At 39.2% G+C, this 18798-nt stretch overlaps 1 protein-coding gene across 2 annotated transcripts in view; it reads right to left on the reverse strand.

Annotated features, from left to right (window-relative positions):
* The window catches only part of SGCG (sarcoglycan gamma), a 279818-nt gene extending 261370 nt beyond the window's left edge, over positions 1 to 18448 (reverse strand). For both annotated transcript variants that reach the window (XM_075850001.1, XM_075850000.1), the window contains exon 1: positions 18077 to 18448. In XM_075850001.1, coding sequence (XP_075706116.1) covers positions 18077 to 18124 — 48 coding nt within the window. In that variant the 5' untranslated portion in view covers positions 18125 to 18448. The remainder of the gene's footprint in view (positions 1 to 18076) is intronic.
* Positions 18449 to 18798: the final 350 nt, after the last annotated feature.

The following is an 18798-nucleotide window of genomic DNA, read 5'->3' on the forward strand; positions in this document are numbered from 1 at the left end:
AAAAGCTGGGTTTTTCATTTTTTTTCACATTTTTTTTAAATTAACTTTATTAAACTTTTTTTTCACTTTTTTACTAGTCCCATTAGGGGACTATAATATGCGATTCTGCGATCGCATTTATAATACACTGCAATACTTTTGTATTGCAGTGTATTACTGCCTGTCCGTTTAACACAGACAGGCATCTGCTAGGTCATGCCTGCGGCATGATCTAGCAGGCATTCACTCCAGGCAGACCTGGGGGCCTTTATTAGACCCCCGGCTGGCATTAGAGACACAGACACTCGGCGAGAGCTCCCTCCCTCTCTCCAAAACCACTCAGATGCGGTGCTCGCTATTGAGCACCGCATCTGAGGGGTTAAACGTGTGAGATCGATACTAATATCGATCTCACAAGGCAGAGCAGGGACGCCCCCAGCCCTCAGCTGCCTCTAGCAGCTGAGAGCAGGGAGATTTGACAGCTCCCTGCTCTGTTTACTTATTCCGATGCCGCCACGTAAAAAGTCTATGGCATCGGAATAAGGCCCGTTAGTGACCGATGTAGAAACACGATGGGCCGGTCACTAACGGGTTAAAAACAAGCAAACGGTTGATGGTACTAGGAGACTAATCAATCTTCTTCACTTTGCTGAAGCATACAAAATTCCCTCTCTGCTCTTATCACATGATGCGGAGAAAGCCTTCGATAGGATCCACTGGGGTTACTTGGAGTCGGTTCTGAATAAAATAGGTTTGGTGGGCCCGATTGGTAAAGCTATCTTAGCTCTCTATTCTGGTCCATCTGCTTCAGTATACTCAGCAGGCTTCTTATCTTGACGCTTTGACATCACAAATGGAACAAGGAAGGGGTGCCCTCTTTCCCCTTTAATTTTTGCTCTGCTAATGGAACCCTTAGCTGAGAAGATTAGAACTTCTATTTTAATTTCTGGCATTACTATAGGGAACTATGAACACTGTATAGGCCTGTTTGCGGACGATGTAATAATAATATGTTCTTCTCCGTTAATATCTCTACCTGAAATAAACAATGTCCTTTCTGATTTTAGTAAAGTATCCTATTACAAAATTAACACAACTAAATCGCAAATTCTCAATATGGGTCTCCCTATGAACACTGTCCTACGTCTTAAAGTGATGTTCCCGTTAAAAATGGGTGAAGGATGCCTTTCCTTACCTAGGTGTCAACTTAGCGTTCCCGGTATCGAAGCTGTTTGCCCAAAACTACCTCCCTCTACACAAAAGAATTGATGAGGATTTACATAATTATAAACACCATGATGTTTCGTGGTTAGGTAGAATTGTAGCAATTAAAATGTTTTCGGAATGTTCCCATATTTGTACCCAATGCTTTTATCGTCAAATTGCAGTCTATGTTGATGAAATTCATATGGGGAAAACCAAGCTAAGAGTTAAAGCAGACATTCTTTACAGACCCTTGAGAGAGCGTCTATCCTCGACCAACTTAAATCTTTATGGACACTTGATGACTCTAAACATTGGGTATCTATTGAATCCTTTTTTATGGGGAGGACTTCATTGTTAATCTCTCTTTCGGCGTCCTCTTTGTTTGGTAGCCCTATAAGGTTTACTCATCCCACCTTAAGAGCGATCATGGACTTATGGCACAATCTAGTTTTTAAAAATAGCTTGTTTTCAACCGACTATAAGAGATCCAGTGTTGCAATGTTTATGGTTCTCATCCCGGACATGGATGTCTAGTGGCCTACTTACAATGTCTGATTTATGGGAAGATGATCTGCTCTTATCTTTTGAAAAATTGGCCCAATTGTACACTATACATAAACATGACTTTTATAAACATTTACAAATTAGACATGCAGTCTCCTCCTTATCCCTGCCCCTTCCCTCCTCAGAGTTACTCCTAAGCAAGTGGTTATCGTCTAAGTCATCCTCTAGAGGTAACATATCCTATTGCTATAAACTTATATTTAGCTCCTTTCCAAATGACCTGCATATCTATAAACAGAAATGGGAAAGGGACCTGAAAATCACCTTTTCTGATAATCAATGGAATTCTGCCTTTTTAACTATTTCCTCGATTTCTAGATGTACTAACCACATTAAAACCGCCAAAAAACTTCTTTATAGATGGTACCTTACCCCTTCTAAACTTTACAGGTATTACAAGGTTTCTAAGAAATGTTGGAGATGTAGTGCTACTGGAACTATGATACATATCTGGTGGGAGTGCCTTTCCGTTTTAGCGTTATGGAGGAGAGTAGGTAGATTTTTGTCATCTATATGTGGTTATCCGATTAAATTAGATGCCCCACTAAGTCTTTTGGCAATTGATGCTGATAAATTTGATCGTACTCATAGAGTGGTTATCTTACATACTATAATAGTGACAAGATCCAAAATAGCAAAATATTGGAAATCTGATAAAATCCCTTCATTGTCAGAAATCATATAGGGAATAAATAATAATTGCTGGTTTGAGTCCACGATCGCTTCTTCTCGAAATAAGAAAAGAGCATTTGATACTGCGTGGGACATGAGGGCCTCTGGTCAATGCTGTGCTGCTATTCACTGAGATATTTTTACGATAACTGCAACTTGTTTCAATGGTAGATTGCAATTTACCAAGTTCTGTGCCTTGGACCTCTCTTTTTCCCTTAACAGTAAAGTGCTTTGAAAATGTTATGATACATTTGAAAGTTATGTACTCAGTTTTGCTATATATGTAAGCTTTGCTACTGCTTACTTGTTTGTATTATTTAAAAAAATTTAATAAAAACGAATGTGACAAAAAAAAAAAAAACAAGCCTTCAGACTTTCTTGATAGAAAAATAAAAAAATATATGGCTCTTAGAATATGGCGACACAAAAACAAAATAATTTAAAAAAAAAAAGGGATCTTATTGTGCAAACACCGTAAAACAAAAAAACTAGAAACATATGGTATCGCCGTAATCACATAGATTCGCACAATAAATTAAATATCTAATTATACTGCAAAGTGAACGCCGTAAAAAAAAAAGAATAAAAAAACTATAGCAGAATTGCTGTTTTTTGGTCACCACGCCTCTTAAAAAAAACAGAATAAAAAGTAATAAAAAAAAAATGCATGTACCCTGAGCCCTGCCATACATCCAGGCAAATGATAAATGCCTTGAGGGGTATAGTTTCCAAAATGGGGGTCACTTTTTTGTGTTTTCCACTATACTCTGGTACCTCAGGGGCTTTTCAAATACAACATGGCGCATGAACACCATTCCAGCAAAATCAGCGCTCCAAAAGCCAAATCGCGCACCTTTCCTTCTGAGCTCTGCCGTGTGTGCAAACAGCAGTTTAGGGCCAGACATGTGGTATTGGCGTAATCGGGAGGAATTGATTAACAAATTGTGTGGTGTTTTATTCTTCTCCTATTAGCCCTTGAAAAAGTGAAAAATTGGGAGCTAACACAATATTGTTTTGGAAAAAAAAATTTTGCCCATTTTCACTGCCTAATTTTAATAAAATCTATGAAACATCTGTGGTATCAAAATGTTCACTACCCCCCTAAATGAATGCCCTTAGGGGTGTAGTTTCCAAAATGGAGTTACTTCAATGTTGGGGTTCTTTTTCTCTTTTAACCCTTGTGAAAATGAATAAATTATACATTTTATTGGAGAATTTTTTTTTAAAATTTTCACGGCCGAATTCCAATACATTTTGCAAAAAACCTGTGGGGTTTAAATGCTCACTATACTCTTAGTTAGATTCCTTGAGGGGTGTAGCTCGCCTAATGTAGTCACTTTTGAGGGATCTCCATTGTTTTGATCCCTCAGGACTTTGCAAATGCGACATGACACCCGAAAACCATTCCAGCAAAACTTGAGCTCCAAAATCCAAACAGCACTCCTTCCCTTCTGGACCCTGTGGTGTCTCCAACAGCAGTTTATGACCACATATGGGGTATTATCGGACTCGTGAGAAATTGCTTTACAAAAATTGGGGTGCTTTTTCTTTTTTATTCTTTGTGAAATTGAAAAAATCTGAGCTAAAACTACTTTTTGTGTGAAAAAATTTAGACTTTCATATTTATGACCTAATTCCAAGAAATTCAGCAAAAAAACTGTGAGGTTAAAATGCTCACTGCACCCTCCTACACCCCTGAATTCCTTGTGGGGTGTAGTTTGCAAAATGGTGTCTTTTTGGGGGTGTTTCCTATGTTTTGGCCCCACAAGACTTCTTTCAACCGCTCTTCAAACCAAACATGGTGCCTAAAATATAATCTAATAAAAAAGGAGACCCGAAAATCCACTAGGTGCTCCTTTGCTGAGGCCTGTGTTTTAGTCTATTAGCACACTAGGGCAACTTGTGGGATATTTGTAAAGAATCTGGGCAATAAATATTGGAATAGTATTTCTCTAGTAAAATCTTCTGTGTTACAGAAAAAAAATAGATTAAAATCTTAAACCCAAAAAATCTTAATCCCCAAAAATTTTATTTGTAAATTTCAACTCAACTTTGCTTTAATTCCTGTCAAATGTCTAAAGGGTTAAGAAAGTTTCTTATTTTGAGGGGTGCAGTTTTAAAATGGGTTGTTTATGCGGGTTTCTAATATATAGGTCCCTTAAAACAACTTCAGAACTGAACTGGTCCCTAAAAAAAGAAGGCTTTTGAAATTTTCATAAAAATTTGAGAAATTGCTGCTATTACTATCTGTCTTACAAGCAGATACATTAAAATTTATAAAAATGCAAATTTTTGCACATTTTCTCTAAATTTTGGTGTTTTTCACAAATAAACACTGAATGTATCAACCACATTTTACCACTAACATAAAGTACAATGTGTCACGAGAAAACAACTTTACAATCGCTTGGATCAATAAAAGCATTCCAAAGTTATTACCACATAAATTGACACATCCCAGATTTGAAGAAATTGGCCTGGTTCTTAAGGCCAAAACAGGCTGCGTTCTCAAGGGGTTAAAGAAGATGGAGTCAGACAGATTCTTATATGAATTGCGAATCCAGTTAATAACAGTACCAAAACCGTATTCTTTGGGAATAGCAAATAGAAAGCACCAACTCACATGGTCAAAGTCTTTTGTTGTTACCAGCATTATCAGATTTTACTTATAATTATAGAAGCTGTTTTGTTAGGCATAAATCCTGACGGGCCTGGATTAACAATTTCCTCAATTACCAATGAAAAACGATCGCCCATTATTTTTGAGTTCAGCAGTAAAATTGGTCTATAAGCCTTAACATTTTTCCCTGGTTTAACCCCTTAATGACTACCAATACGCCTTTTCAGGGCGGTCACTGAGGGTACTTATGCCACAACGCCGCCTTTTTATGACGCTGAGTCATAAACCCGGCACAGGTCTCCTGTGATGGCTAGAGTGGGTGTCGAGCTGTCTAAAGGCAGCTGCGCTCTTTTACTAACAGGCAAGAAGGAAGTTACCTTTGATCCTGCCCGTTTAACCCCTTAGAATCTGCGGGTAAAGTCCCAGTGGGATTATACAGTAGATTTAAAAAAATCCCAAGTAAAAAAAAAATTACAAACCCACATTTTCCCCTTACAAAATGCTTTAGTATAAAAAAAAAAGTAAACAACATTTTTTAAAAAAAAGTTACACATACAGTAAGGGTATGTTCACACGGCCTATTTACGGTCGTAATTCGGGTGTTTTTGCCCCGAATTACGTCCGAAAATAGCGCCTCAATAGCGTTGACAAACATCTGCCCATTGAAAGCAATGGGCAGACGTTTGTCTGTTCACACGAGGCGTAATTTACGCGCCGCTGTCAAATGACGGCGCGTAAATAGACGCCCGCGTCAAAGAAGTGACCTGTCACTTCTTTGGCCGTAATTGGAGCCGTTATTCATTGACTCCAATGAATAGCAGCGCCAATTACGTCCGTAATGGACGCGGCGTTCAAGTACCTGCACATGCCGTTACGGCTGAAATTACGGGGATGTTTTCAGGCTGAAACATCCCCGTAATTACAACCGTTACGGACGCCCTCGTGTGAACATACCCTAATTGGTATCGCCATGTCTGTAACAACCCAAACTATAAAACTCTTACGTTATTTAACCTGCATGATAAATTAAAAAAAACAATGCCACAATTGCTATTCTATGTTCATCCTGACTGCCAAAACAGCGCTCAAAAAGTCGTATGTATCCCAAAACAGTATCAATAAAAACTAAAAGTCGCCTCACAAAAACGCCTCATACAGCTACGTCGGCAGAAATGAAAAAAAAGAAAAAAAATGTTTATTTTGCAAAACCAGTAAAACAGAAAAAAAATACATACAGTACATTTGGTATCACCATAATTATAACGACCCCCAGAATAAAGTAATTATGTTATTAATGCAACACAGTAAACAGCGTAAATTTAAGACGCAAAAAAGAATGGCAAAATGTCATTTTTTCCCCCATTACCCCTCAAAAATGTAATAAAAGTAAATCAACAAATGACATGTCCCTAAAAATACAACTTGTCCTGCAAAAAATAAGCCCTCACACGGCTATGTCTATGGAAAAATAAAAAAGTTAAGGCTTTTGAAATGCAACAATTAAAAAATGTGCTCGGTCAATAAGGCCCAAAATAGGATGGGCGATAAAGGGTAAAGAATAAAAGTTAGAACAGATTCAGATATTGATCTAGGTAACTATGGCAAATCAAATGCAGGATCAAAAACTGATAACATCCGAGGCAACAGTATACCTCTATATTTATCCTAGATTTCAATAGGAATCCCATCAGATCAAGTTCCTTTGGTCTTAGCAAAAGATGATATAGCCATCTCAACTTCTTTCATAGTTATGGGGAGGTCCAAACAGGATTTACCAAATTTACCATAATATATACGTGTTCCTTTTAACCCCTTATTGACTAAGCCTGTTTTGGCCTTGAGGACGAAGCCGCTTTTTTTCAAATCTGACATGTGTTACGTTATGTAGTAATAACTTGGAAACCGTTTTAACTATCCAAGTGATTCAGAGATTGTTTTCTCGTGACATATTGTACTTTATGTTAGTAAAAAAATTTGGACGATAAATTAGATATTTATGTGTGGAAAAAAAACAACATTTTGAGAAAATTAGCAAAAATTGCATTGTTTAAAAATTAAATGTATCTGCTTGTAAGACAGATAGTAATACCACACAAAATAGTTACTATTTCATATATCCCATATGTGGTACTTTATGTTTGCATAGTTTTTTGAACATTCTTTTATTTTTCCAGGACGTTACAAAACTTAGAACTTTAGCAGAAATTTCTCATATTTTCAAGAAAATTTCAAAAGCCCATTTTTTCATGGAGCAGTTCAGTTCTGAAGTGGCTTTGAGGTCCTTATATATAAGAAAGTCCCCATAAATCACCCCATTTTGAAAACTGCACACCTCAAAGTATCCAAAACAGCATCCAGAAAGTGTTTTAACCCCATAGGCGTTTCTCAGGAATTAAAGCAATGCTGAGGAGAAATTTACAAAATTCTTTTTTTTTTGCCAAAAATAATTTGTAATACAATTTTTTCTGTAAGGGTATGTTCACACGAGGGCGTCCGTTACGGCTGAAATTACGGGGATGTTTCAGCCTGAAAACATCCCCATAATTTCAGCCGTAACGGCATGTGCAGGCGCTTGAACACCGCGTCAATTACGGCCGTAATTAGCGCTGCTATTCATTGGAGTCAATGAATAACGGCTTCAATTACGGCCAAAGAAGTGACAGGTCACTTCTTTGACGCGGGCGTCTATTTACGCGCCGTCATTTGACAGCGGCGCGTAAATATACGCCTCGTGTGAACAGACAAACGTCTGCCCATTGCTTTCAATGGGCAGATGTTTGTCAGCGCTATTGAGGCGCTATTTTCAGACGTAATTCGAGGCAAAAACGCCCGAATTACGTCCGTAAATAGGCCGTGTGAACATACCCTTACACAGAAGGTTTTACATGAGAAATGCAACTCAATATATATTGCCCAGATTGTGCAGTTTTTAGAAATATCCCACATGTGGCCTTAGTGTGCTAATAGACTGAAACACAGGCCACAGAAGCAAAGGAGCACCTAGTGAATTTTGTGGCCTTCTTTTTAAAAAAAATATATTTTAGGCACCAGGTTTGAAGAGGTCTTGTGGTGCCAAAACAGTAAAAAAAAAAAAACAAAGTGACCCCCATTTTGGAAACTACAGCCCTCAATGAATTTATCTAGGGGTATAGTTAGCGTTTTGGACCCACAGTTTGTTTACACAGAATTAGTCTGTGAAGATGAAAATCTACTTTTTTTCTGAAAAACATAGAAATTTGTAATTTTTACAAGCAATAAAGGAGAAATAACATCCCAGCATTTGTAAAGCAATTTCTCCCGATTATGGCAATACCCTATATGTGGTAATAAACTGCTGTTTGGACCCACAGCAGGACTCAGAATAGAAGGATCGTCATTTGGATTTTGGAACGCTGATTTTGCTGGATTAGTTTTCAGTGCCATGTCGCATTTGCAATGAACTGGAGGGACCAAAACCGTGGAAACCCCCCAAAGTGACCCCCATTTTGGAAACTGCACCCCTCACGGAATTTATCTAGGGGTATGGTTAGCATTTTGACCACACAGTTTTTTTGCTAAATGTATTTGAATTAGTCTGTGAAGATGAAAATCTACTTTTTTTCTGAAAAAAACATGTTTTTTTTTAAAAAATTCAAGGAATAAAGGAAAAAAACACCCCAACATATGTAAAAAAATTTCTCCCGATTACGGAAATACCCAATATGTAATAAACGGCTGGTTGGACCCACAGCGGGGCTTAGAAGGGAAGGAGCGCTATTTGGTTTTTGGAGCTCAAATTTAGCTGAAATGGTTTTCGGGTGCCATGTTGTATTTGCAAAGCCCCTGAGGAACCCAAACAGTGGAAACCCCCCAAAAGTGACCCCATTTGGGAAACTACACCACTTAAGGAACCTATCTAGGGCTATAGTGAGCATTTTGACCCCACAGGTCTTTTGCAGAATTTATTAGAATTAGGCAGTGAAAATGAATATCAACATTATTTCCACTAAAAAGTTGCAATTTTTCATTTTCACAAAGAATAAAGGAGGAAAAAGCACCCCAACATTTGTAAAGCAATTTCCCCAAAGTACGGCTATACCCCACATGTGGTCATAAATGTTTTTTTATTAGAAATTAATTAACCCTTTCTGGACTGATCCATTTTTTGCTTTTTTTATTTGTATTTTTCACTCCCCTTCTTCCAAGAGCCATACATTTTTTATTTTTCCGTCAATAGATTCATGTGAGGGCTTATTTCTTGCGGGAGGAGTTTTATTTTCTAGTGACACCATTTAAAGTATCATTTAATCTACTGAGAAACTTGAGTTTTATCAACTGGGCGATTGAGAGGTGTGAGGGCTTATTTTTTGCAGGACGAGCTGTAGTTTTTAATGGTACCATTTGTTGGTATGTACAACTTTTTGAGCACTTTTTATCAACATTTTTTTTTAGAGCTAAGGTGACAAAAATACAGCAATTTTGGCGTTTTAAATTCTTAATCATTTACGGCGTCCACTGTGCGAGTTAAAAAATGGCGTTAGTCCCGGGTGTTCGCTGTAATACAATGCTGACATCCACAACGTATGGCACGGGCTCAGCGTGTGAGCCCGCTCCATACATCACCCCCCACACCACGACATGCTATTAAGTCGTGGTGCACGAAAGGGTTAATGTGCATCGTGTGGTTCGGAGAGAAAATTACAATTTTCCACTCATATGTCATTTTAGTGCACAATATTTTGTGCCCAGTTTGTGCCACTGAAGACAAATATCTCATAAAATATTAATCGGGTTCTCCCGGGTATGGCGATGCCAGATCTGTGGACGTAAACTGCTGTTTGAGCACTCTGTAGGGCTCAGAAGGGAGGGAGCGCCATTTGCCTTTTGGAGCGTAGATTTGGCTTGGTAGTAGTTCTGTATGGGGTTTTACTTGTATTTCAGTTTATAATGTGGCGGCATATGCAATCTGTGCGGGATACATCAGGGTATAATAAGAGGGTATAATAATGGGGTAAATAAATAATAATACGCAGATATGTGGCCAGTGTCGCACTGATAAATGGTGCCCGACCTTATCCGCTTTTGGAACACTCTGCACATTTTGCATCGCCATATTCTGAGAGCCAGAATTTTTTATTTTTTTCTTCACCGGAGCTGTGTGAGGGCTTATTTGTTGCGGGACAATCTGTAGTTTTCATTGGTACCATTTTGGGGTACATGTGATTTTTTGATCACTTTTTATTCTATTTTTTTGGCAAGCAAGGTGACCAAAAACCATAAATTCTGACAAAGTTTTTTATTCTTTTTTTTTTTATAGCGTTCACCGTGTGCTATAAATGACAATTTTACTTTATTCTGCGGGTCGGTACGATTACGGCGATACCATATGTATATAGGTTTTTTTACGTTTTGCAGCGTTTGCGCAATCAAATCACTTTTATAAAATAATTTTTTGTGTCACTATATTCTGAGCCGTAACTTTTTTATTTTTCAGTCAAAAAAGCGGTGTAAGGGCTTGTTTTTTGCGGGACGGGTTGTAGTTTTTATTGGTACTATTTTGGCATACATGCGAATTTTTGATCACTTTTTATTGTATATTTTGGGAGGGGTGGTGACCAAAAAATTTTGATTCTGGCATTGTTTTTTACTTATTTTTTTTTGCGGTGTTCACCGTGCGGGAAAAATAACATTATAGTTTCATAGTTTGGGTCGTTACGAACGCGGTGATACCAAATATGTGTACATTTTTAACGTGTTAATTTTTTTCCTATAATAAAAGACTTATTATAGGAAAAAAAGCATTTTGTATTTATGTAACTTATAACTTTTATTTTTAAACTTTTATAAAATATTTTGATTATCTTTTTTTTCCTTTTTTTACTTGTCCCACTAGGGGACATTAGACTTGCAGCTCTGATCGCTGCTAGAACACATTACACTACCTACGTAGTGTAATGTGTTCTAACTGTCATTGTGACGTGACAGTCACTCTGACAAGAAGCCTATGAGAACCAGCCTGCGGCTGGTCCTCATAGGCTTCTATACATGACAGCCCGGAAGCCATTGTCTGGCGTCCGGTTGCCATGAGCACCATCGCCAGCCCCCGTGATTTCATGTGGGGGCTGGCGATCTGCGCTAAACTCCTTAAATGCGGCGATCGCAATTGAATGCCGCATCTGAGGGGTTAACTGCTGAAATCAGACGCCCTGCACAGTTGCGGTGTAGTGCCGTGCGGCGGTTAACTGTCAAAGTACAGACGTAACAGCACGTCAAGGTACGCGAAGTTACTGCTCACCTTGACGTGCAGTTACGTCAAGGTGTGGGAAGGGGTTAATACAATACAAAACTGTTCAATATATAACATTTACCTTACTGCTCCTCCCTCTCTTCTACTTCTGTAGTCCCAGCTCGTTGTCAGTTGGAATCCGTAGCCAGCAACATCAGAAGCTGGCTACGGATTCTATGAAGAACGGTTGCTGAGGGCACCACGTTGACGTGCGCGCTCCCGTGCCTCCTCTCTCTAGGCCCCATTTACAGCACTGTTCCTGACATCACTGTTCATATATGGATAGGCATGTCCGGAGTAGAGCTGAAGTCCCGGGCAGAGCACTAGTATAGGCTCTGCTCCGGTACTCTAGCTCTGTGGAATCCCCTGACATCACTGTCCATATATGGACAGTGATGTCAGGGGCAACCCCAGAGCCGGAGTCCCAGAGCAGAGCGCTAGTATAGGCTCTGCTCCGGGACTCTGGGGAAGCCCCTGACATCACTGTCCATATATGGAATCGATGTACTACTGCTACTGCTTGTACATAGAGTACAGCGGGGCCAGTCACATGACGAAAAGTCGTGTCGTCATGCAAGAAGACTGTGACACTAGACTTCCTGTCCCCCGGCAGCACTATAAAAATGTATGAAAATCTCAGAATCGGCGCTATGGTTGGCCTGGATTGTGTACTAGCAAGTGTACTCACATACTGCAGTCAGTACACTGCTAATACTTTCGATCCACACATAACCCTTTAACATTACCTTTTCACTGGAAATAAGGGGCAGAGCCCAACCCCAGAAATACATCCCCAGACCATTATCCCTCCTCCACCAAATATTACAGTAGGCACCATGTATTCTGGTGCTCCGGTTCTTTTAGCATTTTATTCTATGGAAGTTATGGAAAAAGAAGAGCGGTGCTTGCTCTGCTTCTTCCGGAACTCTCACAGAATAGAATGGAGGGAGCCGTGTGCCTGCCAGAGCCGGGACATTTATGGCATATCCTGTGGATTTGCTATAAATGTTTAAGTTCAAAATATCCCTTCTAGTGTGTATTATTCTTATCACATAAATTCATTAAAGGTAATGGCGAATTCTTATACATACATCTCAATAATAAAAGATAAGAGTAAAACAGTTTGTTTCCTGTCATATTGTAGACTCTTGTATTCAGTTTCCATCATATACCTTTTTTTTCAGCAGAATACTAATAATAAAAGTATTATAGTCGCCTTCATTCTTTATTACACGTTTCACATTTTCCCAAATCCCACAAATAAACTGTAGCCGTTAGATCTTATTTCCACAACTGCTAGAATGGCATCTTTTGGCGCCACCCTCTTGCGTCTGACAGAACAGCATTCCTATAGTGTTGCCTGAGTGTTATTAAATCCTGTCAAGCAGATTTACTAGATATAAAAAGTAACATAAAAGCCCTGAAGATATATATATATATATATATATATATATATATATATATATATATATATATGAACATCTGTTTTTAGATAATTACCATACATACATAGATCTTCCATTTTTTTTTATTATTATTATTATTATTATTAATGTAAAGATGCTGCTGGTGTTCAATCATGTTTTAAGCGGTTTACACACAAAGGCTTTTATGTCTGGTCATATCTCCTATAGAGTATGACAAGGCACCCACACTCTCAGGATCATGGGGTCCCAGCAGTGAGATGTTCAACAATCAGAAGTGTATATATACAGACACATATATATATATATGTATATATATATATATATATATATATATATATATATATATATATATATATATATTTGTTGATATATATATATAGTGGATAAGTCATGAAAGTCCTTTGCGGGAAAAATATATTTAGCGTATAGCTATTGTGTGTCTAAAATCAGAGGTTCATTTCTAGATGACAATATGTAGTCACTCTACGGTAGTCAGTACTGAGAGCTCCCATATGCAGCTCCTCAACCCAGAGTTCAGGTGACTATACTACCAGCTGAAATGGGCGACTAGGTGGCACCGTGTAAAGGAGGATAATTTAGATGCCAACTGTGTATTTGTTTCTTAAAAATGGGTGTAGATGGCAGTTTAAAGTGGTTATCTTGTTTAAAAAAAACATTTTAAATAATCTGTTAGGGGATTCTGAGTTAATAGCGGGTGGATCTCATCTATTACCAAGAGTGAGGAGTAGGTACAAAGAGCATTTCTCTGCAGGACCCAGCACTTTTGTGCATTACCATCAATTTAAACGGGAACTGTGTTTAATTTCCCCTGTGGAGGCGCTGTAGGTTGCTGTGCAGGTTCCTGTTTAGATTACAGCTGAACACTGAAAGTCTCCGCAGCAGCACAACCAGAAATAACAGTTTTTGTAGAGGAAGTAAAAAAAAAAAAAAGAAAAGGTATAACCATGGTCCTGAAATCAGCGTACAAGGACCGTATTGAGAATTTAGAGCAGCGCTGTGCTCAATTTTTATAAATATATATATATATATATATATATATATTTTAGAGAACTCATTTAAAGGAGTTGTCCCAAAACATTTTTTTGATGCTCAATCATATTAAAAAATCAAAAGAGTGGTGGTTAAGAAGCTGGGACCCCAGCCAATGTGCACACAAAGAGTTGCCCTATATCATACCTACCTATTCATTTTAATTAAGAATAAATGTACATGCATAGCCACCTCGCCACTAAAAATGGGAATATGACTGGTTTGTTCTAGGGATCGGTGGTGGCTCCAGGGCATTGATGATTAGCATGTCTTAAAAGTTCAGGGGCTATGGGGCTTTTTATGTGGACAAATTATTACAGGATTAGTAGTATGTTTCCTGACCCCTTATAGTGGTTTAGACTTGTCAGCCATAGTGAAATCCTCATTTCAGTGACACCTATGTGTCGAAGAAAGAAGTGCACTTTATCAGATTAAATCATGAAATTTTTCTGCATAAGAATAGAAAGAAAAAAAAGATTACTTCAGTACCACTTTAAATAAAAATCTTTTATTTTAAGTAAACAGTTCCTTTAAACTCCAACTTAACTTGGACTTTCTTCACATTTAATAATGATGCAATTTTCTTAAGTTTATGGTGCACGGAACAAAACAAAAATATAAGTAGCTAAATTGAAATGGTATTGTATTCCTCCATTATTGCATTCATCAACCTGATCATTCAGGCTTTATGTGAAAGTGAATTACCTGCGGCTTATTTACCTAATTTGCATGACCAGCCCTAGAGAACATTTCCACCACTTATTCACAGCCCACACAAGCCCCTGATACAATAGCGGTATTTGTTTCTAAGAGATTAAAACCTACTGTACATAAAATAGCAAGACTGGATATCATTACTACAATTACCGTCTATGTAGCGTGAAACTATTTATCAGCGAGAGCACCAAATCCTTAATAACCGAAACACTTTAGTAGTCAAGCAAATTATAGCGACCAGCAAAACCTGAACGCAAATTCTCTAGTGCTCAGGAAAACTTAAGAAAAACTCAAGGCCACAGAGAAAATGATAAATTCTTCCTATGACGTTCTGCTTAAATTTATGACGTGCTATAATAGCATAACCTTATCATATTGCTTAGAAATGGATGTTTCCACTGGATCTCCATTCTAAGAGGAAGAGGTAACCTCTCACCAGCATTTCACCGATTAAACCAGCAATACCTGGTGGTAGCGGGTGAGAAAGCATGTATATGTAACCTATAATTATATTCTAAGTAGGCTCTGTACCTTTAGTATTCGTTTTTTTTAGTGTTCCCGTGCTGTATGCTAATGAGTAAGAGTCATATCTTCATTCGAAAGAGTCATATCTTCATTCCTCAAGCATTTCCGAGTTTACCCCGCCTCCTTACTTTTGATTGACAGCTCCTCGCCTCCCCCCAGCACACACGGAATCCCACGCTTGCGCATCGATGTCCTTTTTTGGTGCATGCGCACAACGGGATATCATAGCGGCACATGCGCAGTAACTAGATTTGAGGCCTGGGCGATGCAGGGAAGGGTGTCGAACTATACATGACGGGCACATGCGCGCTCAGACAAGATTTTGGCACTCAGGGTGGGTATAAGAGGAATTAACGAGACTGCCGGATTATTACCATAAAAGGTGCAAAATGTTTGCGGACCGTTATTTACGGTCGGAAGAGGAGTTTAGGAGAGGGGATAACGGCAATGAACTTTTGACAGCAGCGACCAGCGAGGGGTGAGTAGAGTTCAATAAGTGAAATGCTGGTGACTGGTTCCCTTTAAATGAGACAACCCCTTTCCATATTCCCTCTTAGGACATATGAATATCATAGAAGGGGGCCCTCTTATATACTGTAAACCAGAGCAGAAATCTGCTACTGAAGAACTGCCCTTGCTATGGTGCACTTGGCACTACCACCTTTTACATGGTCAACCACTCATCTGAATGGCCAACATGTACTACTACCGCTGATACTACTATTAAAGTATATGGACAACTGCAACTACCCCCATAGTCTCAGCTGTTCCTGTGGCAAGGTGGGCAGCTCAGGTTGGTTCCATCCTCTTTGTTCTTGGATATTATGAACCTTTTTGTACTGAGCTCCATTTCTTCACAATCATTGCTATGATAGGTAACGAAGTGAGAAAGATGCCCATTTGTTATGTACCCATCTCCTAGGCATGGAGAGGTAGTGAGCCAACTGGCACTGCACTCTCTCATCCTGGGATGAGAAGAAGGTTCTAGTATCATATACCAGTTTCAGGCTGCAATTTTGATTTTTAGGATCACGGTGTCTCGCTTCTACGTATACCTATGAGTCATGAAAAATGGTGTCTGATCAACTACTTGCCTAGTACATATACAGATGTGGCCTTGACCTTTGCTTGAATTTGAATAAGGACTCCAATTTCTCATGAAATGCAATACAATATCGCGACACGATAGCAAAACCCTTGATAGGCTGCAATTCACATCACAACCACTCGGTGGCCACACATAGATACATACTGTAGCACAGACATCTCAAAATCATGTGTTTTTTCACGGCTGGTCATCTCCCACCATACATCTCAGGATATGTTGAGATTAGAGGAAAGGTAAGAAAGAACACATATGTAATGCAATTAGTATGTAATATAACTCTCTAGCAGTTATGCAAATATGGTGCCAAATGAGGTATATTATGAAATCTGACTACACCATGATGTTATATTAATACAAAATAATACAATCTATGTTTAGTGACAGTCCATGATCCTATAATATAACATTAGGTATTGTCTAACATTGATAAAATATTTAAAATAGTTTACAAAGTTTGGCAGAATTGACAATTTTTTAAATTTTTGTTGGGACTTATACCATAACAAAAATTATTAGGATTAATCGTCGCACGTTACTATAGGAAACAGTTCTTTCTCTTGACCCTAGCTGCACTCCTCATACACATCATGCGAGGTAATACAGGTGTGATATGTATAGTGTCCATCTACTCCCTGCCCCCACAGTCATTATTTCAGGTACAGAGGTGTTAAACTTGATGGACATGTGTCTTTTTTCAACCTATGCAACGTATACTGTGCCAAGTAACCGATGCAAGACATATGTATAAAACCAGGTAATAAAAGGTGTGTTATATACCGCACCAAGTCTCTCCCTGCACCCATATACAACATGCTAGGGCGTACAGAGGTGTAATATACAGTGCCAAGTCACTCCATGCACCCATATATAACATGCTAAGTGGTACAGGGGTGAAATATACAGTACCAAGTCACTCCCCGCACCCATATATAACATGCTAAGTGGTACACGGGTGAAATATACAGTGCCAAGTCACTCCATGCACCCATATATAACATGCTAGGTAATAAATGTGTGTCATATACAGTGCCAAGTCACTCTCTGCACCCATATACAACATGCTAGGTGGTACAGGGGTGTCATAAACTGTGCCAAGTCACTCACTGAACCCATAGACAAGATGCTAGGGGGTACAGGAGTGTCATATACTGTGCCAAGTCACTCCCAGCACCCAATATACAACATGCTAAGTGGTACAGGGGTGTCATATACTGTGCCAAGTCACTCTGTGCACCCATATACAACATGCTAAGTGGTACAGGGGTGTCATATACTGTGCCAAGTCACTCTGTGCACCCATATACAATATGCTAGGAGGTACAGGGGTGTCATATAATGTGCCAAGTCACTCCCTGCACCCTTATACAACATGTCAGTTAGTACAGTAATATCAGGTACAGTGCTAAGTTACTACCTGTACCTATATACAGTATGTCATGTGGTACAGATACAAAATGTACAGTCCCAGGTAAGGTACAGGTATAATATGAAGGTACAGGTAAAATATGCCCTATGCCAAGTCACTATCTGTACTCATATACAATATGTCAAGTGGTAAAGGTATAATATGTACAGTGCCAAATTAGGTACAGGTACCAGGTAGTAGAGGTACAATATTCCCTTTCCAAATTCACTACTTGCACCCATATACAACATGCCAGGTTATTATGTATATCATGTCCAGTGCCAAGTCACTACTTGCACCTCTATACACAACATACCAGGTCGGACAGGTATAATATGTACAGTGCCAAGTCACAGGAAACCATGGCACCTGCATGTAAATATGCCACTCTTACATCATGGCAAGCAGGAAATACAGATGCCACATGCAAAATGCCAAAGAAGGATTTACTGAAAGACTCATTATAAAGTGAAGCTGCAATACATAGGATTGGCTCTACAAGGGGCAGCGGTGCCATCCCGAGGTCTGTGCCACTCACCTGATGTCTTGGTCCCGCTAAGGAAATGGTATCGGATTGTAAATTCATTCCCAGAGGAATGCCGGTGCCGGGACTGACTGGGCTTCATCCAGGCAACTTTTCTAACCCTCTCCTCCCCGGGTGTCACGGTGCCATGTGCTGCAGGGTCAGGGGTGCCCCTCCTCTGCCCCCAGACATCCAGGCAGCTCCTGTTCCTACAGCTCTAAGCAGCAGATCTGAGCCGGGACATGAATGAGGCAGCGCCGGAGAGACGGGCACAACGCACGCCTGGACACCTGTGTCCTCCTCCTAGACAGCCGGCAGCGGGGAGGGCAGGGTGCCCCTCACATCACATGACTGGCAGCTGGAGCCAACATCTGGAGGGGATTCACCGAAGTTAACCTCTTCCTGACACTCACTGTGTGTGCAGCACAAGTCACATCACTGCCGGGGAACCAGCGGAGGATGGGCAAGAGTACTGCAATGTAGAGGTGAGGAGCGATAGATGATAGATAGATAGATAGATAGATAGATAGATAGATAGATAGATAGATAGATAGATAGATAGATAGATAGATAGATAGATAGATAGATGATGGATGGATGGATGGATAGATAGATAGATAGATAGATAGATAGATAGATAGATAGATAGATAGATAGATAGATAGATAGATAGATATGGGATAGATAGATATGGGATAGATAGATAGATAGATAGATAGATAGATAGATAGATAGAT

This window comes from Rhinoderma darwinii, chromosome 2 (assembly GCF_050947455.1).
Source record: "Rhinoderma darwinii isolate aRhiDar2 chromosome 2, aRhiDar2.hap1, whole genome shotgun sequence".
Lineage (NCBI taxonomy): Eukaryota > Metazoa > Chordata > Amphibia > Anura > Rhinodermatidae > Rhinoderma > Rhinoderma darwinii.